The following is a 24,695-nucleotide window of genomic DNA, read 5'->3' as shown; positions in this document are numbered from 1 at the left end:
CTTTATAGCTGATGAGGACAGATACATTCAAATACTAAGTGACTGCAGAAGCACACAGGTAGCATATGCTAATACGGTAGGCATCAAAAGGAAACCAGGCGCTCTTTGCAATTTAAGAATGAATAAAACATGCAGCCAGTAGTTTTGCATCTTTGAAACTCATTATATATTAAAATAATGTTGTAGCCCCAGGCATGACAGCATCCTAAATAAATGGTGGCAGAATCTGCACTCTGTGGAGACAAGATGTTTCGATTTACTAAGTGGTTAACAGTGAAAAGGAGACTAAAGTAAAATTTTTAACCACCCTATACCAAGCATCTTGTCAATGCATAAACTGCCTTGGTGAAAAGAACTTACACCACTCCCAAAACAGCCATGCAAAAGGGTACCATTCCACTCTATAGCGCTGGCCTATAAACACGTGGAATGTGCATATGGGATGGTAAACTGGCAAGTTGGTGAGGTTGAAAAAAAAGATTGCCGTATCTTAAAGTGAATCTCAGATGGGTTGCATACTGAGTGGCAGAATTGAGATGCAAGTAGAAAGGACATGCCAGAAGGATGCTTTACTACTGAATGCTATGTCTCCTCACTGCTATATTTAAAAGAGACAGATTAAATGATACTCCATCATCAGTTTAAGCTTAAGCCTAAAAAGACAAGCAATTGGATCGATTCACTCAGCAAGCAGAGACTGAATGGACAGAGGGACAGAGGAATTTAGGCCCAGTGCCCGTGAATCAATTCAGAATGATTTGCTTCAGTTCCTAAGAGTACATTTAACCTCCTTTTCTCCCATTCAGCATCCATGTCTGGAAATTGTGTAGAAAGCGTCTACACTTTCTGTAATGTGCTCTGAAGCCTCATATAATGAATTTTGCTTGAGACTGAAGTGGCTACATATACCCCCCATATTCTGTGGGGAATTCCTTTCCTCACAGAATATTAAGATAAAAGGTATTTTCAGTGTTATCTCCTTTTCTTTGGGGAGCTGATTTCTTGTAACAAAAGTCAATGACCAAACAAGACAGCGTACTTACTAATTCTCAATAAATTTTGTAGACATGTAGCTAAAGAGCCTTCTGCTTTATAAAGCTGTTTAGAACTCAGTAAACGTCTACTAGGGCATAAGGGGAGACAGGCACCTGAACTAACTCTCTTAACTGCAGTCATTGTGGGTGTTATCCTTTATCTTAAGTAGGATTTACCACCTACGTTTACATTCCCTTCCAGTTTTAGTCCAAATTCAGCAAATATTTACATGCCTGGGTTACTTGACTCACATGAGTAATCTTATTGATCCCAGTGGAGTTGTACATATGGATAGAGCCATTTGCAGATGCAAACAGGATGCACACTTAAGCCTCAGTTTCAACAACTAGTGGTTGGAAACTAAAATGAGCATAGCAGCCTCTTGCAGCATTTGAAATTAGAAGATTGAATTTGATTTTTCATCAGTTCCATACACAAAAAAAGGATGGAAGTTTTATATTAGCAGCCTTCTTCCTTTTGTCTTTTTTTTTCTTCAACTTTGTAGCTGAAATTTCCAAATTAAGAAATATTATTCCAAATTTCATCCATGTGTTTCATAAATAATGTATTCTGTTCTGTATGAAACTTATTTAGACTACTAAATCTCTCATTAATATTTATCTCCTTTTCTTCTTTTTCCCCCCAGCAACTTCATACTGGATTTTTCAGTGTTTTAAAGGAGCAACAGTTAAACCAATAAGAGAAGTTTGTCAAAAGTCCAGATCAACAACAGCTGACCTGACAGCCACCACAGTGCCATCTTCAGCAGTCCTGTCTGTCACATTCTGCTGGACCTGGCCTCTGTCTGACACCCTAAGAAGTGGTGGCAGGGGAAGTGTGGTGATGGGGGATGTACATGAACTTACCTGGTGGAATCATTCCCTGCAAATGATTTGGCTCTCACAATGAGCAGTGAAAGTTAAAGATCAAATCAAACATCAGGTAGATTTTGATCTGAGCTAGATTTCCAGTGGCAATAAGAAGGAAGGATCTGTCCAAGGCCACTCTTGATGGTATATAATATTCAAACTGAGTGAAATTGAAAGTGCTGTTGACTACTCAGTTCAGGCTGTGTTTAGGGTGAAATAGTATCAGACTCCAGTATGGAATTGTGAAAGTCCATTTTTTGTTTATACTTTTATATATTAATAATATATACATATATGTTTTAACATCTAACATTACATTTTTATAGAATTACCTTAATAATAACATAGAATGCATTACTGTAATAGCACCAAAGCCAGCACCACACTAGTGGTCCCACTGGCTTCATGTATAGTAAGCATAGTAAGAGTTTACAATATAAGAAAGCAAAGAGTGTAATTCCTCATTCTATAGATAGAGAATTGAAGCACACAGAGATAAGAGATTAGCCAAGGGTCATGCAAAACTGATAACTCAGATCTCCCAAGCCAGGCCTTAAGGTCAAGCCCATCCTCCTGTCTAATGAGCTGTTACTGCAAAGCCTATCATTTGTTTTCTTAAAGTGGGCTGCCAAACCAGACAGTTAAAACATGCTTGAAAATTCAGTACTACAGAGCTATTTGCTTAATAGTAGTTTTCCTAAAATACCCTCTACAGTATTATAAATAGAGCATAAAAATAGACCATTGAAAAGAATCCTTTGTTTGGTCAGCCCTAGTGTTGCATAGCACTCTATTCCTGTAATTTAAATGAATGGGATATTTGAACATAGCACTACAATGAATGAAGACTTCAAACAGAAAACAGGCTGTTCTTTTCAGCACTGGAGGTCAAGAATACATTGAACTTTTAGTCTGAGTTTTGGTCTTAAAAATACATGCTTCACATCTGCCTTTTATATCAGCAGAAATTACCTACTTACCCACCTATAAAGAAAAATGTGGTGGCCCTTTCATTAGCATAACTAAAACAACCTGAAAATAAAACATACCCAGATTTTTAAGTTATTGTACTAGACTTGAAATGCCAACATTTTTTACAAAATATATAAAGATAATCAAAGATCAGAAGTGTTGTGGTTTAAATCTCGTATTACTATTTTTTTCTTGCAACACATAGTTTCTAATAATTGAAAGAACAGCAATCAAAAAAACTGGATAGCTGAAACTTTCTAATCAGTGTGCATATGTAACCCCTTATCTCTTAAGAACTTGAAACTTTATTTGAATTAATACTGGCAGAGTTTAATAGGAGTTACAAATTTCTCTCCATGAAAAATAAAAATTAAAATGGAACTTCAGACTTAGTTCCAGAGTTGTGTAAAACCATCATAAAAAGATGGTCAAACTTATCTAAAACAATAAGCAGTCCTGCAGGTAAACCCTTGGAGTCTTGAACAAAAAAAGTAGTTTCCCAAAGAGACATTCAACCACTTTTATATATTTTTAAAATTATTTATTTAACTTGGCTTTGATATGTATCCTTGGCTATCTCTGTTTAGGTAAAGAGGTTCTTTACCTCTTTACTACAGGTAAAGAGTGTGGGAAAGCAAGACAGGTGAAGAGTTGCTATTTAAAAATTATGTCTTATGAATGAGTATATGGATCTATTGTGGCACTGGGTCTTTTATATAAACACAAATATTCAATTAACTTTGATAAAATAGTAAAAAATACATAATGTATCTATCAAAAAGCTATAAATGCATGTTCCTTCAGAGAGGTAAAAATAAAACAGCACCCTAGGAAGCCCGCTGTCAGTCTACAAAATGATTCTAAATATCTGTTTTTTAAAGGCATTCTGATACCATGCTATGAAAAAGGCATTGATTGTGAGCTTAGATAGGTAAGTTTATCAGCTCGCTGGTTGACTGTATATTTTGTAAAAAGATAGTATGCATTTCAAATAATATCTTATTTGAAATAAATTTTGTACACTCCTCAAATTCTGTATTCTTCAGCTGTCAAAAGCAATGCATCTAAAGAAAACGGAGAACTTGCCTGTTTTCCCTGTGGATTCATATAAGAATCAGTGTTTGAAAATTTTTTACTCCATTTCTGACACAAATAAATGATAGCTAATAATGGAAAAAAAATCCTGACATCTTCTGTCTTTCTAAAAATGCAAAATTCTGATTCAAGTCAGATTTGCATTTGGCTTTGTTGAAACTATCTGTTTCCATTTGATGTGCAAAACATAAGGCACATGGTAAGAATGGCTTTGCATGATAACAGTGTGATCACGTCTATAAATTTGAATAATTTGGATACAGTGCTGCAACAGCCAAAATGACTGAGCTCTCCCTGTGCATGTACCAGCGTACATGCAAAGGCAGCTTGCACAAGTACAAATTGCTGTCTACTCAAAATCAGAATTGATGTTTGCATGGATGCAAACTAGCAAGACGTGATCTCAAGATAGATTAAGACCTCAAATTCTGGAAGGCAAAAAGTGAGTTTCTAAAACATTGAATTAACTCCTTGTCTTGTACATAGTTGTAATATGGGGGAAAATGAAAATGAAATGTACTTTCAAATTAAGTTAAGTCCTGTAACAGCAGGTCAGCAGGAAATGGAGGTAAATGCAAGGCTTTGGTGAGAAACAACAGTTTAGCATGTTCCCAAAGGATAATAAACAATTCACCTCTTCCCTTTCCAGTATGGAAAAAAGGAAATTATAGGAGAATAAAGACTGGAAATATTTCCCTTACGCCAAATACACATGTTATAAATATCTCAGTGTCTACACAAAGCCAAATTTTGCTAAGGGTCACAAAATATTTAAATTTACATCAATCAGGAGAAACATTAGTATGGCAAGTAAGTTTCAAACGTTGACTATCAGAGTACAATTAGCCCACTGATTTCTCGCTCTTCTACTGGCCTTTCTCTTTCTTGCTAGTGATCAGCTGCAAAATATTTGTGCAAAGCAGGAAACACTCCAACAGCACAAACAGGGCATCATGGCTTTTAGAAAGGAAGCCTAAAAGCCTAACTCATTCCAAGGCTGAAGTTGCTTTTCCATGTCTTGAGTTAGCTGCTCAGACTCTTGTCTGGCCAAGTCTCTGGTCCTTGCTGCAACCTTGTTTTTTAGATTAAGAAGGACTTCCCATAGAGCAAGCCTGCTTAACTCCACGTTAGTTACTTACATGTTAGTGTAGAACCTTAAAGCAGGAAAACCCTGTTAAAATCTTTTACAACCAGTGATTTCCCTCACGGAGTGAAATACTGACGTGTTTATATAGAATATCCACTATGAGCAATTCAGAAAGACAAAACAGAAATACAGACTGAGAGTTTTCCCTCATGTAAGATGTGCATTCACAAGAGACCAACACATCTTTTCTTTCATGTGCACAGAATATTTAGCATAGCTCAGCATTTCATCTAAAAATTATTAAAACCCCACAATGTGAGCAGTTTTCAGGCAACCCAATATAGTCCTTAGGTGGCACAAAATACTTATTTTCTCAGACCTAAAAAACATATATATTGGTTTTCTTCAGAAATAAAAAGCTACTAGGGCAGCATTGAATAATAAAAAAGAGGATAAAAGAATGTTACATTATTTTAATTTTTATTTTAAGGTACAGTTTTAGCATATATTAGGAAACATTCCTTCACTTTCCTTATCGTCCTGCTGCCCCAGCTGCAATCAGGTAGCTCTTACCAAGACCTGCAAATATCGATTGATTTCAGCAGCTGTAGTTCCATAGAGAGTATCACTTCAGCTGCTCAGAGCAACAGCTTTGCAGGTTTGCCACACCTCACCAGAGCAGGGCTGTGTTGGTGATTAGCAAAGCACTGCTTTGCAGCAGAGCACATGCACACGCCTGTGCTCACAAAGCAGCACATTTTGTCCCCCTGAAACTTGGACCCAGTGCTCCAGTGCTTACTGCGTGCACAACACATTGTGGATTTCACTTCAGACAGTACAATCCAGCCCATGAGAAGGTGCTGGCACTGCAGGGACAGGCACCCAGGCTGCAGCACTGGGGATGGGCAGCACTGGCCGCCCCAGCATCCAACCTTGCAGCACCAGAGATGTGTCTGATGAACAGGATACAGCAGAACCAGAACAATTAGGACTCCTTGTTCAGTTTAGCACTGTGGCATGTCAGACATAGCAAGGTTACAGCTGAGCTTCACCTCCCTTGCACAACAGCAGCCATTCTCCCCTTCCATGTGGCCTGTCAAGCAGCTCATTGCACACAAGCTCCCTGAGCAGCTCTGCAGTCACCTCCTGCAGACCAGTGAGCTCGGCCACGGGCAGGGTGGCGGTCAGGAGGAGGCAGGTGCCCAGGCCCACAGAACCCAGCAACACCACACCATGCACTGGGGCAGGCAGCACAGGGGAACCTGGGGGCTGGGAAGTACTTCTGCCTCCAAACAAGGCTGGCCTTGGCCCATCTGCTGCAGACAAGGGGCTTGGGGCTGCCACACACAGCAGCAGCTCCTACTTGACAATTCACTGTAGCTCTACCACGGCCAGAGGTTCAAGTGTTCAGGGTAAGTAGTAAAGATTACCAGCTTCTGGTTGGAGCCCATACAAATGTGAAAAGCCTCCACCCTGCCCAAAGAAAAAGCTTAAAGATAGTAAGAAAACAAGATAAGAGTTAGGAGTATGATAAAGATATAAAACTGGGGCAAGGGGTGGGTGGTTATCATTTGTTATCACTTGTGTACTTAGGAAAGGTAACATTTAAAGGGCAGAAGATGTACATGTGTGTGCACAGCAAGCCATACTTGCCTTTCTTTCCAGCTACCATGTTCCACAGAAAGCAATGCTACTGGTTAATCCAAGGTTTACCTTGAGCAGTCAGAGAGAAGAGGAAGGTTTGAGTAATGACCTCAAAACAAAGGAAAGTTGTTCTGCCTCACTTCTCAGTGTTGGAAAGAAACACAAGTCGCAGGGGAAGTCTGAAGCATGATGGAAAAAAACATTATCCAGAAAGGGGAATAAAACTAAACTTAAAGCTTCAAAACAAGTGCACAGCTATCCTTGTTTGGCTAGTTTTAAGTGCCAAAACTGCTGTAAGAATTCCAGCGTAACAGAAAAATCTGCACAGATTGCCTGTTGGAACCAGATGTACATCAGCTTGGAAATAACAGAATTCACACTCTTCCTTGGTTGCATTTATTGTGCATGAATTTCACAGTCACATTTCACTGCTTTTCATAGAAATGATATAAATTGTCATACAGAGTCACATCAAAACCTGAGTTCTAAAAACAAATAACTTTATTCCATACATGTATACTATAAAATTCTGGCTGCATTTTCAAGAAACAACAGCTAAGGAGAACAGTCTAGTGTTGGATAGCAGCAAAGCCTCCAATTATTTGTTTTCCTTTGAATGAGACAACCCCCATATTTGTTGCACACTAAGCTGTCTAGGTACTTCTCAAGTTGTGCCCTAACACCAAAGTAGGATGAATTAATTTTCCTTTAATATATTCAACTACAAGACTACTCCTCTTAAGAGTCTTCTTTCCAGTTTTGATTAGTGATTACCCTATCCCCAGAGAGGTATTGGCTTCTAAAATAATTCTTTGTCTACATTGGTAGACAAAATAGTACCCAGAACAAAATGTTTCTGTCACCAGCCTTAATTCACCATAAATTAAAACCAAGAATTCTTGTTTCTTCAATTTCTAAAAGACCTTTCTGTCTTCCATTTAAACTTTTGAATCAAGATGCTGACTTTCTTGAAGGGCCAAAGTGAAGAGCAAGTATGTAACAAACTTTTTTGACAGCATCTTTAAAAGCATTCAACACAAGTTAGTTACCAGATCAATGGAAAAGCTCATGCTCAAGTATTTTTGCTTTGTTAGTTCAGTTGGCAGAGTAGGAGTCTGGTTACTAACACAAACTCCTAGTAATGGGATAGTCATCAGCCCTGAAGATCCCTCTTAAGAGCTTTAAAGCCAGAATTCTGAACAATTGCTTATCACAGCATGGTTTTTGTACCACAAACTTGTATGTGAGATTTACAGTTTTAGGGCACCCACCACTTTTTTATAATCCCAAGTTAGATGCCAAATTTCTCCACTTACCTGACAAAGGAGAAAAGGAGACATCTAGAAAACAAGTACCTGTATTGAATTACTGAAGTAATCCACCTCTATCCCTGGAAGTAAAGGGGATCAGTGACAGAACACATCTAGTCTCAGATTTAGCAATAGAAACTGCATATACATCCTTTGGAAAGTCAGATTTTTCTAGAGAAAAGATTTGTACTCCAGAAATATAAAATACTTTGGTAGCCTGAAGCTTAATGGTTACACAGCAGTACAATATAATAGCAACAACTGGGCAAAGTTAAACCATTAACTCAGGTCCAACTTTAACTTATGAGGAATTAAAAATCCTTGAAGCTGCAGAACTTTTTCCCATAACTGATGATTTGAAGAGAGCCAGTGTCCAGTTGTAATAGGTTTATAATGTATGCAGAGCTTATCTTTCAAGTTTAACTTCTATTTCAAAATGTGAAAGATGATTAAGAGTCACATCTGTACAAACCAGTCTGGATATTACATTACTTCACGTTCCCCTCCAGAGCTCCAGCAGCAGTTTCCCAAATGCTGCTAAGTTTTGATTTGCTGAGATGTTAATGCCAACAGTCTCTTGCTGAGCAGTGCATTGTGTCTCTGAAGATACTCTATCACGTCTCCTTGCTTCTCAACTATCTCTTCTAAACTGGAATTTTCCCTTGAAGTAACAAAAGTAAATATGGGTTTCAGTAAATGACAGAAGCCTTCTAATATGTGAAATGTCAGAGTTAATAACACATACTTAAACAGTTGTTTCCTTTGGTTTCACTTTTGCTGGGATCAACTAATTTTTGAGGGAAGAGGCAATCTACAACACCTATATGTCTAACACTATTTTGCATGAGAAGGTAGGAAGAGAAAAGTCTGGCTGAACTTCATGCCATGTATATACAACTGAGTTACATATTTCCTGCTAGACAGTTACAGAATGAGGATCTTACTGTTTAAGACACCAAGACACACAACATGCTAGAATTATAGTAAGAACCAATGACCCTTTCCCACACACATTAGGAAACTTGTTTTGAGCAGGCATAATATTGTTGTTCAGCTGTGGGAGATCATAAGCTGTTTAAGACAGAAATCTCTTGATTAACGTGGAGTAGCATACATTATATGCTACTATATACAGCAGCATCTGTCACGTCATGACAATACCAGTACCAAAAAGTTGTGCTACTTCAGATCTACAGCCTCGTGTACAACTACCCTCCCAGCTTAAAATATATCCAGCTTTCAGATATCTCTCATTTTAAATCCAATAGTAATACTGCAACATTTAAATAAAGCTCACTTAATTGAGAAAAAAAATGTACAGAATTTTGTCAAATCTAATTAGGAATTTTTAAGATACAGCAAGATGAAGTACCAATGCCTGAGTGTAGTCTATTCTTTCCTTACATGTTATTTCTTCTCAGTTGACTTGGGAATCTACCCTCTTAGTACACTTGTGAGCATCTTAGTGCTGAGAAAGTTGTTCCTCAGCCTTCCAGCATTTTGTAGAGGAACACTGCCCATTTCATAGTTCTTAGAAAACGCTGAGAAAGATATTGAGTGGAAAAAAGCTTAGGTCCAATTAAAAACCTACTGTAGCTAAACTGGGAAAGGTAAAGAACACAAGTTTTGTAAACAGAAAACTTGCAACCTTTACCAGTAACATGCACTACCAACTTAAGGCTCCAGATCAGTACCTTAGGTTGCAGAGGTCATGATACTCAAAAAAACATTCTTATAACAAGGTCAACTGAAGGGCTGACAGGATTCACTTTTCAATAGATGTTAACTCCCAAGGGAAAGAGAGTCAGAGTTGTATAGAGCTAAATTAAAGTAACAGTTTTGTAATCAGTTCTCACAGGAAGTTTGCACTCTTTAATCAAAAATAAGCAGAGTCCTTTCCTCAGCTGGTCATTGTTGCAGGCACATTCCCTGGGCATTTGAGAATTTCTCAGGGGAGAAGATGAATGAGAAAGAAATGAGGTCCACCATGCAATCACCATGGTTTTTATATAAAAATGGAAGTCAGATATGGTATCAAAATTCAAGACAACTCTAAATCCTTCCTGTATCCTGAACATCTACTTCCACCTTCCATAAAAGCATGTGCATGCTGCATTTGTGATACCAGGGGAAGTCCCAAAGTATTAGTCATCTCTCATTAGTCAACCTTTCATGAAGGCAGCACATATGGAAGCAAGTCATAGTATATTAGAAAAATCTCTAATTCAATTCTTATTCAGAAATCTATGTTATTTTCAATTACTAGTTTTTATTAAGTCATACCAGACTGATTTCAGCCTCTGGAAAATGTTTGAGCAGTTGGCAGGTACACAAAGAACAAACAAAAAATAAGTCTCAGTGCCTGGGACTGTTTCAGTTACTGTTGGACAGCTTTTACTCTCACTGAGACCTTCCTTACGCCTTAAGTGCCCTCCATACCTTAAAAATTCCTTCCCAAACTCAAAATGCATTCCAAATCCATTACTAAAACCTCATGTCCAACTGCTGGCACAGAACAGAGCTACTAAGTTTTCTTTGTCTATCAGCTGCCCACAATATATCTCCTACCCTGAAAAAGCTGGCTGAAGCAGCTAGGCTTCTGTAGACCTACTTTAAGTAACAGTGTAAGACAAAAGTATCCTTCCTTAAACCTCATATAAAATTAACTAAACCAGATTAAGCACAGCCATTTCTATTAAAGATTCATGTAACCAGCCATAAATGGTCAAATCACCTCCATCCTTATGTTTGAGGATTTCTGTATCATAGTAAATTCTCATTTCCTATGGAGAAAGTACAAGGCTGCTGCGTCTCATCTGTGCAACTAAAATGGGAGGCTTATGCATAGTTCCTTCAGAACTGTTATTCACACCTCTGGTTTAGCTGACAAGTTGACTTTTCATGTTGATTGCATGGAAGTCTACTGGAAATCATGTAATTCCATTCATATTACCTATATAGCATAGCTGAACATGGCACAAAATGAATACAGAATTCTCACCTGAATCCAACTTCTGAGGTAACGTGACTAGGGTAGGCATACATCTTTTCTTCTTCAATTATGTCAGGTCTTGGTTTGGCACGATTGAAGTTGCTTATTTTCACTGCAAGAGAGTTTTATAAATTAGTTGGAAAGTGGAAAAAAAAGCAAAGCTTTAATATCAGAGTCCAGGTTATAAAAATCTGTAACAGATGATCCTAAGATTACCTTAGGATAGGAGATGGAAAGACAATAAAGGAATGAGAAATGGGAAAGCAAAAGTAGACCTGAATGGGGAAGCTTGACATGTGCAAAGTTTAATCTGCCACCTAAGAGAGGGTGAAACCTTAGTTGCCTTTTACAGAGTACCAAGATTCAGTCTCCAAGTTCAGGCAAAACTAAGTAATATGCCATTAAAAATTGTAAGAAGTTTTGTACCGGTAGCTGGTTCAGAACTTCTAGCTTAAGCTCTTCAATAAATACTACTTTAACTAGACTAGCTGCAGTGAAGCAGCAGCTTGTTTGCCTGCTCAGACTAGGGCAGACTTGCTACAGAAAGCCATTGTGAATAGAAACCTAGCAGTCTTGACTATCAGACCCAGAAGTCATTCCTGGGCACCTATGAATATAAAGTTTAAGGCTAAATTTAACAGATGTATGGGTGGGATGGGTGGGAAAACTTGTAGGCACCCTCTGCATTATTTCTAAAAGGAAGCTGAAAATATTTAAAGCCATTCAATGTCAGATCCTGATTCAGAGAAAATATCAAAATATCCAGAGTATGCATTTGGGACTCTGCAGTTAGGGCTGCTTGTGAAACAATACGTCTATTGCCACAAAAAACATTACAGTGCAGCTCTGTGAGAAATCCACATTACTGCAACAGAGAAAGAGTGTCCTTACAAGTCAGTACTATGATGGGGTCTATTATAGGCCACCCTGCTAAAACAATGCTAAGACCCTCCAGAGGTTAACTACGAGTTAGGCTCAAAGGTTAGTTATTTCTATGATGGTATTTCTCTACAAATAAAACCACAAAGGAATGGATGTGGAATTCTCAACATGTGTTGTTTGTGGGAATGTTGGTCTTTTATTCAAGTGATATTAGAAGTATGTGAGAAAGTAATTAAATACATATATTTAGTAAGTCTTTAAAAGCTTTACTCCCTATCCTAGCAGTAAAAAACTTAGAATAGCAAGCTGACATTTAGAGCTGTCTATATCGTACTTCATTCCATGCACTTTTACCTCACTTGAACAATTTATATATGTCAAGTCTATTATAGGTCAATCACAGCAATTCCTTGTAGATTTCTGAATCTCTGCCTCTGCATCCTACAGCTATATACACACACTGCTGCATGGAGATAATTTTAAGGAAGGCAGTAATCCTTCACAGGATACTGTCTGTCATACAACTCATAAACAGGTCCAACAAGCTAGAGAAGTATTTAGAATTACAATCAGGTATTCCTGATTTTTGAGACAGAATTATTCAGCAGAAAATAAGTCAGGTAAATGAACCTTCTATAGATAAGCATTTATGTCTCATTCTAGTAGTTAAATAATTACTTCACTGTGAAGAAACAATATGTGAACTGATGCTGCCTTCTCTCCAAAATTAGGAGTAAGATACTAATACAAAAAAGGGTGAGCCAGTAGTTTTTAGTGTAAATTTACCTTAGTCGCCCCATTGTTGCTCGGCTGATACTATCTTAGCAGTATCTGCTAAGTGCTTGCCTTGAAGAGGGAAATTCTAAACCTCAGCAGAGGGCTGCCCCTAAAACTATTCCATTAAAGAAGCTTCATGCTTCTAGCCAGGAACATACTCTGCTCTAAGAGCTAAAACCCATCTGAATGTTATTATTACTACAGATTCTCAGGCTATTTTCAAAATTGGCCAAATACATTTGTTTTGCCTCAGTAGCGCTTTAATTTAGTATCAGAATTTTAAAAAACCTTAAAATCCACCACTACAGATAAGACACGCAAGCAATCTCTCAGTTTACATCAACAAGCATTTGGATGGAAAACAAGAAAACAAATTACACTACCCAACGGAAAAAGCAATTTAGGGTAACTGGAAGTGTTCCTCATCTTGCAACAGGTGTAAAGTCACAAAAATTAACCCTGGCTTTGTACACCAAGCTTTAGAGAATGAATTTTATATTGATTTGGGGCTGCTCAAGAGATAAGGTAGCTATTGGTAGAACACACTGCCTTACTCCTTCCTAGCAATGCAACTCTTCCCCTTAGTTCCAGGATTCACTGGACCCTTCTTCAAGCCTCTTTGAGCTGCAAAGCACAACACTGCACCCCACAACTTCCTTGTATATGCATTTATTTATCAACATTTTAGATAGTTTTGCAAAGTTTAAAGGCAAGTGTTTTATTAAGTCTTCATAAATTACACCAAACCTAAAGCAGACAACCTTACAAACCAACAGTGATAGCAGAAACACTGGTTAACGAATTTGAAGGTCACAGGAACTGGCATAAGTACTAGTCAGGAAACAATACCCTTTTGGTGACATATAAGCAGAAAAACAGTTTGAGAGTTCTTACAGAAGTACAAGCTCAGACCTTACTACTATGCAGGTCATCTTTTTTGCACTTATCCTTTTTGGTCAAGGTAAGAGTCACACAATGTAGCTCTTTGAGCTCCAGCAGGCCTCAGGGATAGAAATAGCATTTCTCTGGAATTCCTGACATTCTATTAAAGTTTTACAATTTATCTCTTATTTCCCGAGTCTCCCAGGAAAGCAAGTATGCGTATGCAAAGAAGGGATGATCTCTAGCATTCTTGGAATACTTTTCTAGCACTGCCATGATTGCATTCCCTCATCACTGCCTTTATTCTTCCAGAGGACAGTCAGTCTACTTGAGCCATGCTGGGCCATTGAGGAGAAAGCCTGACAAGCCTGCAGCATTCAGGCTTCTGCACACTTTTAAGACAAAGACATAGTTTAGGGCTGGGACCTTACTTCTTGGTGCATTTTTGATGCTGCTGTAGGAGACTCGGAATAGATTTTATTTGCCAAATGAACAAGCTACTTGGCAGTATTTCTCTGTGTGTCATTCCATTACCATGAACACACCAAAGTTTTCTTTTAAGCATTTATTTATCAACATTTTAGGTAGTTTTGCAAAGTTTAAAGGCAAGTGTTTTATCAAGTCTTCCTAAGTTATACCAAACCTAAAGCAGACAACCTTACAAACCAGCAATGATAGCACAAAGCAAAGCCTCACAGTTTTATAAAGCACTACAGTGTTTTTATATCATCACAGCTTCCAAAACCCATGCATCTTTTAAGTATTCATTAGAAGGAATCTTCCATTTTAGTATCAAAGAGAAACTGAAGACTTTGGGGTGGGATCAGGGAAAGAGGAAGAGGCTGGATAAGGCACAATCACACAATCAGGTATTCAAACCCCACATCTAAATCCTATACACAGTTCTGACTAAGCCAGCTAGCTCTTACTGCTTCACAGCTTGTGGTGCATGCATTTCAGAAACACCGATAAACAGACAAACCTGTTCACGGGACACTATTTGAATTAATTAGGCATTTTATTGCCACTTCACTGGATTAACAGCTTTGAGATAACATGGAGCTTTCATTTAGCAGCCCTTGGAACCAAATCAAGCCTGACAACCTTTCCCAATTTGCTCTGGATTTGCTTTAGTTCTCCTTCTACAAGCACAGAATCGTTTTGTATTTATAATGGTAGTTAAATGCCTTGGGGTACCCCGAGTGAACTACTGTGAGGGCAACCAACAGTTATAGTTGTACCAGCTATAATGAACATCACACAAGAAGGCTAAGCTTGCCTCTCTCACCTGTGTAAATCACTAAGCATGTCAGGGAACTAATCATCTCCAGGCTCAGGACTCCCAGGATAAGATACAGGTACACTTTGCTGTGATCAGGAAAGGAATGCTGCACCGACACAATCAAGAGCAGGGCTGTATTACCTAGAACACAAATGTTATATATTAAAGATTTACTGATTTTATTAGCTACTGAAAATTAATTAATGCTTTCGCATGCCAGTATCTGCATTAGGCTGCAGTAATGCTTTCCCATTTCACACCATGCTTGCCCCTTCAGCTAATTTCCTTAATGTGCAAGCTTATACCTGCTGGTAGCAAAACGAGGTTTCATTTCAGCATATGCCTGTAATGGTAGACAATTATAAGTTTCCTTATAGATTCTCCTGACTTAAAAAACAAGAGTGGAAGAAACAGACCAGAAATACCTAAAATAGGTACATGGTCTTAAACAGTTTCTGGCTTTGTTGATGCTATCCATCTTACTCATTCTTTCAATTCCTAAGAGATCATGTAAGTCAGCTGAAAATGAGGGAGTGTTTTCCTTCAAGTAGTGGATTTAAAATATATTTAAATGAGGCTAATAGAGAAAAAAAAACCTAAACACCTTCCTTTCAAAGCCTACTTGCATGGGCTTCCACTTGCTATTATCTTAATACTTGAACATCACTGAAAGTTTAACTTAAATTAGTACAATTAGTCAGGAGAAAAGATACTGAGTTACAGGCCTAAAAATCTTTTCTGATACTGAGTGTGAAGTGTTTTCTTCCTTCCTGTAAAAATGTGTCAGACCGGTGTCTGGATAAAGAACTAAAATTTATAAAGACCCTTAATGTAGCTAGGGAACTGTGCAGTTCTCTTTTCTACTGTGTCAGTCAAGTGAAGGAAGTGGTATCAGCAGTCATTACCATGGTAGGAAGCTTGCAGTAATGGAAGAACTACCTTCTGAACAACAGATGATCAAAATTCCAAAGCACACACCTGATTGCATCTGAACATTCACAAATACCCAGAGTTTGTCTAGGAGAGGAGAAGTGGGCTCCATCTAAGACTGAAAGCAGGGCAAAGTGTTGCCAATTACACTGCAACAGGCAGAAGTAATCCTTTTACATCATTAAGCCTCCTGTAGCCTGCTTTTGTCACTGCACTCCAAACACTTTTACATCTTCAGAGCTCTATCTAGTGGCCAGAGCCTGAAGTGTTGCACATTTATCAAGCTCTTTTAGGGACTGTGTGGAAAGAAAGCTAGGTTCTTATATAGAACATGACCATTTTGCTTATTAATTCCAGTGACAAAAAGATCTACTCCAGGAGGGAAGCGGTTTTATAAAAGGCAAAAATACTGTAAAAGCCATCGCTCTGCCCTTTTCCACTGCTATTTGTAGGAAAAATCCCCTTAAGTTAGATGGGTTTCAGATCTGAAAGTGATTTGTAGAAAAGCTTCACCACTTAGTTGCACCAACACTTTAGAGCTAAACTTGCCAGAGATGTAACTTAAAAATATAGTTAAATCACTCCTATACACGACCTTTGTCCATAGAAAGTAGAAAAAGGCAGTCAGCTGAATGTTACACATCCTCAGTGAAGGTCAGAAAATTGGTTATTTCACTGAATTCAGACAGCTGTTGGGCAAAAAGGAAATCATCTGTTTCTATGTGGATTGCTGAGCTTGAAAAGAGAAGAGCAGAACACTTCCTGCAAGGACTAGCAGTCTTACCACATATCCAACCAGACAAAAGAATATGCAAATCAAGATCACTAGCAGTCAAACACAGACCTTGCTGACTGAATACTTCATGGCTGAAGACTAAATGCTAATGACTAATGTTTTACTCAACCTCACAGTGGTGAGCATTTTGCACTACAAACAGTTCCTTACAACATGCATCTGGCAGACCAGAAAAATCAGTACAGAGGGTCATCTGACTAAAGGATAATTTGTAAGTGCTCATAGGCAGGTTCTTAAAAATTCATAATATATAATACACAATTATATCAAAACTGCTCAGTCTTTTATTGTGTCACAGTTTAAAGCTTTAAACCCAAGTTCACCTGTGGCATGTATCAGCAGTGGAAGCCTTTTCAGATGCCTTGTTGATCGGTATATGGAGAAGTAACCTCTTCTTCTGACTCTGCTGTGGTGGTGATGCACATATCGTTCAAAACAGACATGCAGTATCCACAGAACTACTTTTGCAATTATTATGACAGTCTGCACTTTAAGTGGGTGAGTGTAGTTTCCAGGGCACTTATCTTGGTTTGGATCAGGGTAAGAACAAAACATAGCTGCTAAAAATGCTAAAACAACAAAAGCAACCTGGAAGAGAAAGAAAGAGAGAAAAATCTTTAAAGTCAACATTTAGCTATATATGTGAAAAAAAACCCTGAAACACAAAACCAGGATTATGTAGTTAATTCATTATGCATTACTTTCTAAATTGATTTTTTTAGAGTTGAGGTAACATAAAACATTAGACACTTGGTACAACCACTACATGTCACTCTGGGAACATACAGAAGACTGAAATTGCTAAGTAGTAAGACTGACTTCCAGGAGGGCAACCAGTCGCCAGCAGAACAGAGCTGATCACCCTTCCCAGAATTTCTACTAAATCAATTTTACCATTCCTTGAGTCTTCATAGTGACTTTATTTCATTTCTGGACCCTCCTTACTATGCCTTTTTACTTTAAAGAAAACTTGACTTACGCTTCTATAAAAGAGAAATCACATATTTTTAGACTCATTCAATTACATTTAATGCTGCTCTGTGGGATAGGCTCTTGTTGGTACAGTCCATATTTCCTGAAACTGACATTTCCTAAGTGAAAATCAATGTCTTCCTACAGCCACTGAAGATCATCTCCAGGTTGACTTTAGAAAAGTGAATCATCAGAGTAACTTAAAGTGAATTATTAACACTGGGTAGGCATCTTTGCCAATTGGTAATCATTCCTTAGTATATTTACCATCCAATTTTTCCATTTTACCTTTTTACTTATGTCAGAAAAACTAGACAGATTGTCAGTCAGATTGCATATAAGTCAGATTGTATATATATTTATCCTTTCAGACTACTGCCATTATGCCATAACTTTTCCTGTCTTCTAGACTCCTCTCCAAATTTTCAACATCAGCAGTGAACATCAGCAACCTTTAGACCAATTAGAAAGCAAAGCTGTGGATGCATGTTACCTGTAGTATATGCATACACACAGGGATTTCTTAATATTTATAGAGTTTTGTCACATAAAATATTTTCTCTACTGTGTTCATTCAGTGAACAAGAACTATATTATACTTTCTCATCCTGGTTCACTCTACAGAACAGAGGAATACTTTTAAAACAGAACTGTAAAGAAAAACAAGTCCCACCAACACAAATAAATGGAGAGCTACTAATATACAAAACACACAAAAAAAAAAAAAAAACAATTTGTCTCAAGTCTACAAATGAGTTCTAATACACTTAGCTTAAAAAAAGAAGGGTCTTATGTTCTGCATGTCATAACTGGCAGAAACAGCACATCAGAACTGAGGACAGAGGAAAGCACCCAATTTTCATTTGCTGCCTTTGTTTCCATACTTAATTCTATGAGTATTTAAGATCCCACTGCCCCCTTTCCACCCTCTTGAACTTATTATTTCCTATTTTTGTACTTTCTCAAGCAACACTCTTCACAGAAACCCAAACCAAAATGGAGTGTACCCCACATTATCCATAAAACCATTACTTCAAATACAAATTAAATTGCTAGATTAAGTAGTTAAACAAGAGGCACATTTATCATTTGTTTAATCTATTATTTTACCACCTTCTTTTATTACAAAGCTAAGAATAATTCAGCTATTTTACTTCATCTGTTTACTGTTTGGTTTGCCATTTTACAATAGTGATACAATTAGTTCTACTCCTTCCAGGTTTTAGGAATACATTTCAGTAAAGAAAATGGCTATATTAAACTGATGCAAGTAGGAATGACCTAGCATTACATCTCTACTAAACTACTACAGCAGTGTATACAAGAGGAAACAGGAAGCTGACATTTAGAGTGGCATTTATTAAATATGTTTTGCTTGCATTGTTGGGCAGTTCAATAATAGGTGTTTCATCCCCCACATATTTTTACATACAAAAAGTTATTCTTATAAAGAGTAGTATTTAAGTTCAATTTGGTCTATGTGCACACACACAAATGATTAAGGAAAGACAGGATTAATATAAAGGAATTATTTCTGCCTGTACACTTCACATTGCTCTCCAGCCTCCTGATGGGAAGCCTTCAGAAAAGCAAGGCTTGGCAAAAGGAAAAGCACTCAAAAACCCAGTCCTACCACAGTCCAGCACATCCTACCCACTTTCCAGAATTGTGTGTAACTAGGCAGCTGCATCACAGCAGCCATTTTGCTACCTAACTCCATTTCTTGGCACAGGAAGGTGGAGAAGAAATACTCCCAGTTGCATACAAATTGCTTTAGAGATGCATTACAGCTCTACTGCATAATACTATGATGGCTTAACTTCTCCAAGACATTCACCCCTTTGGCAGGCCATGCATCAGAAGCTACCCTGGCCTCTCTCCACATTCCACAAGATTAATGCACATTTGCAGAAGCACAGGGGAAGCAAATCCAATAAACTTGTTTTACCCACCCATCTTTTCAGTGAGAGAGACAGTGCCACTCAAGGTAGCAATTATAATGATGTTTTGCCAACAGAAAAGGATACTCCTCCATTGTGTTCCAAGGACCAACTGGTCACTGAAGCAGGTTCAGCAACAGCAACAAGACTTAACCTGTGAAAATGTGTGTTGACAGATGCCACAGTTTTTCTATTTCACCTAACCATACTTCTCTCAATTTGCAGGAGAGAGGAATAGGTGGGAGGAGAATAGGTAGCAGTTTCCTAGGATCTGGGTGACTGACATTTGGCTGCATCAGTTATGGTAGTAGATAGCAAAACCCCAAGGCTTAGCAGAAAAATAGTCACTGCTCTAGATTTCAAGTGCCTTCTATAAGGGAATAGCACAAAGTTCTTCTGGTAGGTGAAGGGAATAAGGCTGGATACATGGTTTCCTTTGGGAATTTTGTCTACTTAGCAGAACAGCAGAGGTCTTTCTAAGTCTACTTGATAGCCAGGGGAACATATCTTGATACTACTACAAGGCACACAAAACAGCTACTCCTAAAATTAGAAGGGTACAGCACATTGAACAACTTCACGAAGATGCCCAAAGAGAGACCTTAGAGGTTGGTATGTGCTTTTAAAGTCCTGCCAGAGAGCATGTTTCAAGTGCACTGGGCACTGCATTTTTTTGTTTGAGATCAAGGTCATGAGCTCTAAAACAGCTCATGCCAGTGGTACTATAGAACTTAATGGTACTACAGACCCTTAAGATCACTAAGTCCACTCTTTACTTAACACTACCACATCCCCCACTAACCCATGTCCTTAAAAGACATGAAAGTGGCATTTCAGTCAGATCTTCGGCTCGGAGCTCTTCAGCCTTCCTTCTTCCTATCTGGTTGCCACACACTCACAAGCAAAAACAAGCCTCTTCAGCTTATCAAGGAAAAACTCATTACTAGGTAGGACTCTCTCTGCTTCTGTCTACCAGCCCCCATAAATGCCTAGATACTGTTCAGTATTTGTACTTTTTGCTCTTAACCTCCAAAAGTGAGAGCAGGAAGTAACATTTGGATTACTTTCTTTCTCCATCCACTACCAATCAACATCCCCTAAGTAAGTCCAGCTTTACTTGTTTAATTACTTTATCTCTGAAATTAGGTTTGCTCTCAGAAGGCACAGCATCAAAATTATCTCAGCCCTCTGTAACTAGTATAGCACTTCTGTGGCAATAATATTTTTAAATTACATTTCCAACAGCATAGAAGAACTACTATTTAAAATGCTCTTCCTCCTAACAAGATATGTCCCAGCACCAACAACCAGAAGGAGAAGACAGAAAGTATTTGATAGTATATACACCATCAAAATTTATTGGTAAAGTGGACCTCAATGGTTTGGAAGACCAGCCAGTGTATGCACTCCACTGTCATATCATCAGAATTCTGTCACATGAACAGTGGATTCTGAAGGATTCAGAAGAGAGATAGCAAGTTTCTTAGGGAAATCATGCTTCTTAAACTTACATGTATTAGCAACAGGAAATTGGCAAGGAGAACTGCTGGGATAGCATGAAATCTTGGCCTCAGCTGGGAATGCAATGTATGAGACGAAATGAGTGGTGCATCCAGTAGAGGATCATCTTCCAAACTCTGTGTTATTTCCAAGGAACCCTGGAACAGAAGACGAAGGCAAACAATAGCAACAGGTAAGCTCTAAAAGTAAAGTACAAAGGTTTAGGAATTTTCTGTTAGCAAATCAAGCCTTGAGGGGGGAAAACCCCACTAGGTTAATATATTGAGAAACCTCTTAAACTCTAAGTAAACACTCATCACATCTTTATGTGAGAACTCAGTCCCTGAGGAATCCAGCACTAATCTACTTCTTAGTATCACACTGAGCCTTCAGGAACTTCTGTTTTAAAAATGTATTACAAGTATCTGAGCTTCAACGCCGAGAGATGTCAGGAGCATGGGAAAAAACGACAAAGTCTCTCACATGCTTTATACAGCTACTGCAAAACTCTTTGTTGTTCTTAGTTATGTCCAACTGCAGTTGGAGACAACAACAAAGCTGCAGTGTAACAGTAACAGTTTTGAGTATTCAACCTCTAATACTACTGATATGTCAAAACACCTGCAGCAGTAACTAGAGCTGAACTCAGGCAGGAAAGAAGCAGCAGTTCACAGAGGGAAGAAGATGCCACCAAGTGCTGAGCAAGACACTGCCTACACTAGAGAGAATGCAGCCTGCCCTTGTCATGTTGGAGCCAAGTATTAGTTCTTTGACTTCACATTCAGTTCAAATGTAGTGTCTTTTACTAAGTAGAAGGTAAAACTAAGTATGAGTGGAGGGAAAAACTTTGGACAAGGAATATGCCCCACAGCTATTCATCCCTGCTCCTTTCAGGCCAGGACAAGATCATTCAATACATATTAAGTGGAGCATACACAAGGCACTATGATAGCCAAAACTGCTACAGTTTCTCTCTTAGCATCCTGTTACGTCCCTTGCGTCAGAAGAGAAAACAACTCAAGATTTCCACTCAAGTTTTGACCGCTCTTTTTCATTATACCAACCACAGCCCAGAATAAGAAGACAAGGGCAGACCCCATCCCACTCCAGACTTCTGACTATTCAGATGTGCCACATTTCACCAGGCTATTTACTGATTTATAAACTGAGGACTTCTCTTTGCCATAAGAAAAAGCAGTGTAAGCCTCAAGACAAATGAAACATGCCATCCTTCTAGACACTAGCATGGGAAGAGAGGGATTACACCCAGGTTTATACCTCATGTCAATGAGGACAACGTAGACTGTCTCCCCAGTGTTATTTCACCTGCAGACAACTGCCTAAAGTGAAGGAAATAGTCATAAAGAGTTATTTCTGTCAACAACCAGTTTTCTTTTAGAACCATGAACACTGCACTTGCCCTACCATAGAGGAGTGTGAACAGACCACCCTCAGCTATTTGATACCTTTTAATTAGCCCAGTCTTTGACTGGAAATAACCCTTACTGAATACCTGCCTGGTAAAATGACCTTTTACTGCACACCTAAATGTTTACAAATGGCATTCCTCTTATGTCACTGATATAAAATCCAGAAGCATGAGAGCAAAGATACCTGCTAGCCCTCCTTTACCCATTTTCACAGGCCAGGTGTAATTTTAAGCTCTGAAAGCAAGGACCAACACTCCAGCAGCCAAGCCATCTCACCTAATTCTTCAGATTACACATCAGTAAAAAATTCATTACTGCGAGGGTGGAGAGACACTGGAACAGTTGCCTGGTAAAGCTACAGATGCCCCATTCCTGGAAGTGCTCAAGGCAAGGCTGGCTTGGGTTTTGAGCAAGATGGTCTAGTAGAAAGTGTTCTTGCCCATGGCAGGAGGGGTTCGAAATAAATGTTTAAAGAACCTTCAACCCAAACCATTCTACGATCAGAGGATCAATAGTGGCATTAACAGTGCACATGTCCCACAAACCCAGCAATTCTTCTTAGGACAATATCCTTTGTCCAATGGGAACAAATGATTCACCATTTCTGCATTTCACCATTCCCTCATTTCCATGAGGGATCAGGCACTCCTTCACAGACAAAGCTTCATCAGAGCTTCTACCATGCTACTTTCTCATGAGACTGGCTACAATCCAGTTTTGTAGCCTAGAATACAGCTAGTATTAGGAAGCACTAGATTACATAATCTCTTCAAATAGATTTTATTACAGAAAACGTGGAGAGGAGGGGAATTAAAGCACGGGATATGATGATCCCATGCTGACAATCTGACATAAAGAAAATCCAGTAAGTGTCCTTCCAAACTGGAGCAAACACTGGTTTCATTTCATTAAGATGAGCAAAACCACAGGTGCCAAAAGCCAAAATGCCTTAAATCCAGACTTGTCTGGCACTGCTGCTGAGCACAGGTTAAAGCTTTAGCCTCTTGGCTCCCTGATCCACTTCCAGCATGTGACCGCTTCCACAACAGCCCAGCGCCAGTAGGAGGAGGGCAGGCAGGAACAAGCCACAGCCAGCAAGCCTAGCCCACGCAGGCTTCCAGCTGGGGCGGGGAGAAACATTCAAACAAACAAAAAATGCCGTGGTCATGCCAGCGAACAGCACATAACCCAGAGATGGCACTGACAGGATCCGGCTGTGGAAAAATAACCCAGAAAACCTGAAGGAGCCACATGAACAGCTCCGATAAGACGCTAATAATCTCGATTAAAAACAAGTCCAGGCCCAAATGCCTCGGAGACATTTCAAACCCGGCTGGGGAGGGGCAGCGCAGGGAGCAAGGGGCCGCGGCGGCCTCCTCACTTCGGAGAGGGGCACTGGGGACGCGCCTGGGCCGGCGGGTGCCCCCGGAAAAAACAGATAAAGCCTCGGGCGCCAGGGACGCAAAACAGTCAGGAAGAGGCGGAAGGAAGAGACGGCACGGAACACTAGGCGCTCGCCCGGCGGCGCCCACTCTCAGCGGCAGCCCGGCCGCTCACCCGGGCGGGGTCCCCGCGGCCCCGCTCCCGCCCGCCGCGCTCACGTTGTCCAGGTCCTGCCGCCGCCTCCCCGCCGTCAGCGCCATCGCCGCCTCCCGCTACAGCCGCCCAGGCTGCGTTAAATGGGCGCCCCCAGCGCGGCCCTGCCGCCACGGGCTGGCCACGGGCAGCGCCGCCGCCCCGTCCCACCCCGCCCCGCCCCGCCGGCAGCGCCCCCGGCCGCCATTGGGCCCGCGCCGTGCCAGCGCCGCCCCGGGGCGCGGCCCTGCCGGGAGAGGGGCCTCGGCCGGAGCTGGAGCTGCGGCCGGGTCTCAGCCTGAGCTCCCGTCCCGCCGCCCCGGCAGAGGTCCGTGCCCCTCGCCCGGCCTGGCGTGCGGCGCTGCCCCGTGGCCGTGCTCGGTGCGGTTCTCTCGGCAGGCCGCGACTGAATTCAAAACGGAGACCACTTCCAGCAGGCTCGGGGCTGGTGTCCCTGCGGGGCCGTCGATCGGGAGGCAGCGCTGGGAGGGGAAAGTACCCCAGATGGCTGGCCAAAGTGTGGGGTAAAGGCAGCGGAGTGTTGGTGTCGGCTTGCAGTGCAGAGTGTTTTCTCACCTCCAACCGGTCTTGCGGAAAGCATGGAGTCTATGCAGCTAGTTACTGTTTCCAGTGGATTTGGTTGCCCTTTCAGATCATGAAAAGTTTTAGCATTCACGTTATACATTTTCTAAGATATTTCTGGCCCTGTTGTATATTTTGGCAAG

General features: G+C 39.9%; 1 protein-coding gene across 1 annotated transcript; it reads right to left on the bottom strand.

The window, feature by feature from the left end:
• Positions 1–7,084: 7,084 nt before the first annotated feature.
• TMEM192 (transmembrane protein 192) lies at positions 7,085–24,102 on the bottom strand. Its single transcript, XM_053941757.1, has 6 exons — positions 23,997–24,102; positions 20,977–21,123; positions 16,877–17,141; positions 14,834–14,968; positions 11,014–11,116; positions 7,085–8,673 (listed from the first exon to the last, which is right to left on the bottom strand). The coding sequence occupies exons 1-6, from the start codon at positions 24,036–24,038 to the stop codon at positions 8,550–8,552; spliced, it is 816 nt and encodes a 271-aa protein (XP_053797732.1). The 5' UTR covers positions 24,039–24,102; the 3' UTR covers positions 7,085–8,549.
• Positions 24,103–24,695: the final 593 nt, after the last annotated feature.

The sequence above is a fragment of the Vidua chalybeata genome, chromosome 4 (assembly GCF_026979565.1).
Source record: "Vidua chalybeata isolate OUT-0048 chromosome 4, bVidCha1 merged haplotype, whole genome shotgun sequence".
NCBI classification, from domain to species: Eukaryota; Metazoa; Chordata; class Aves; order Passeriformes; family Viduidae; genus Vidua; species Vidua chalybeata.
This window is presented reverse-complemented; position numbering and strand designations above follow the sequence as displayed.

What these genes read in the sequence shown, in the direction of transcription:
- TMEM192 (XM_053941757.1), bottom strand. Translation starts at nt 24,038, where the DNA reads ATGGCGCTGACGGCGGGGAGGCGGCGGCAGGACCTGGACAAC. An exon ending in GGCGGCAGGACCTGGACAAC is followed by an intron (nt 21,124 to 23,996) that starts GTGAGCGCGGCG and finishes CTTCTGTTCCAG; the next exon opens with GGTTCCTTGGAAATAACACA. An exon ending in ATTTCCTGTTGCTAATACAT is followed by an intron (nt 17,142 to 20,976) that starts GTAAGTTTAAGA and finishes TTTCTCTTCCAG; the next exon opens with GTTGCTTTTGTTGTTTTAGC.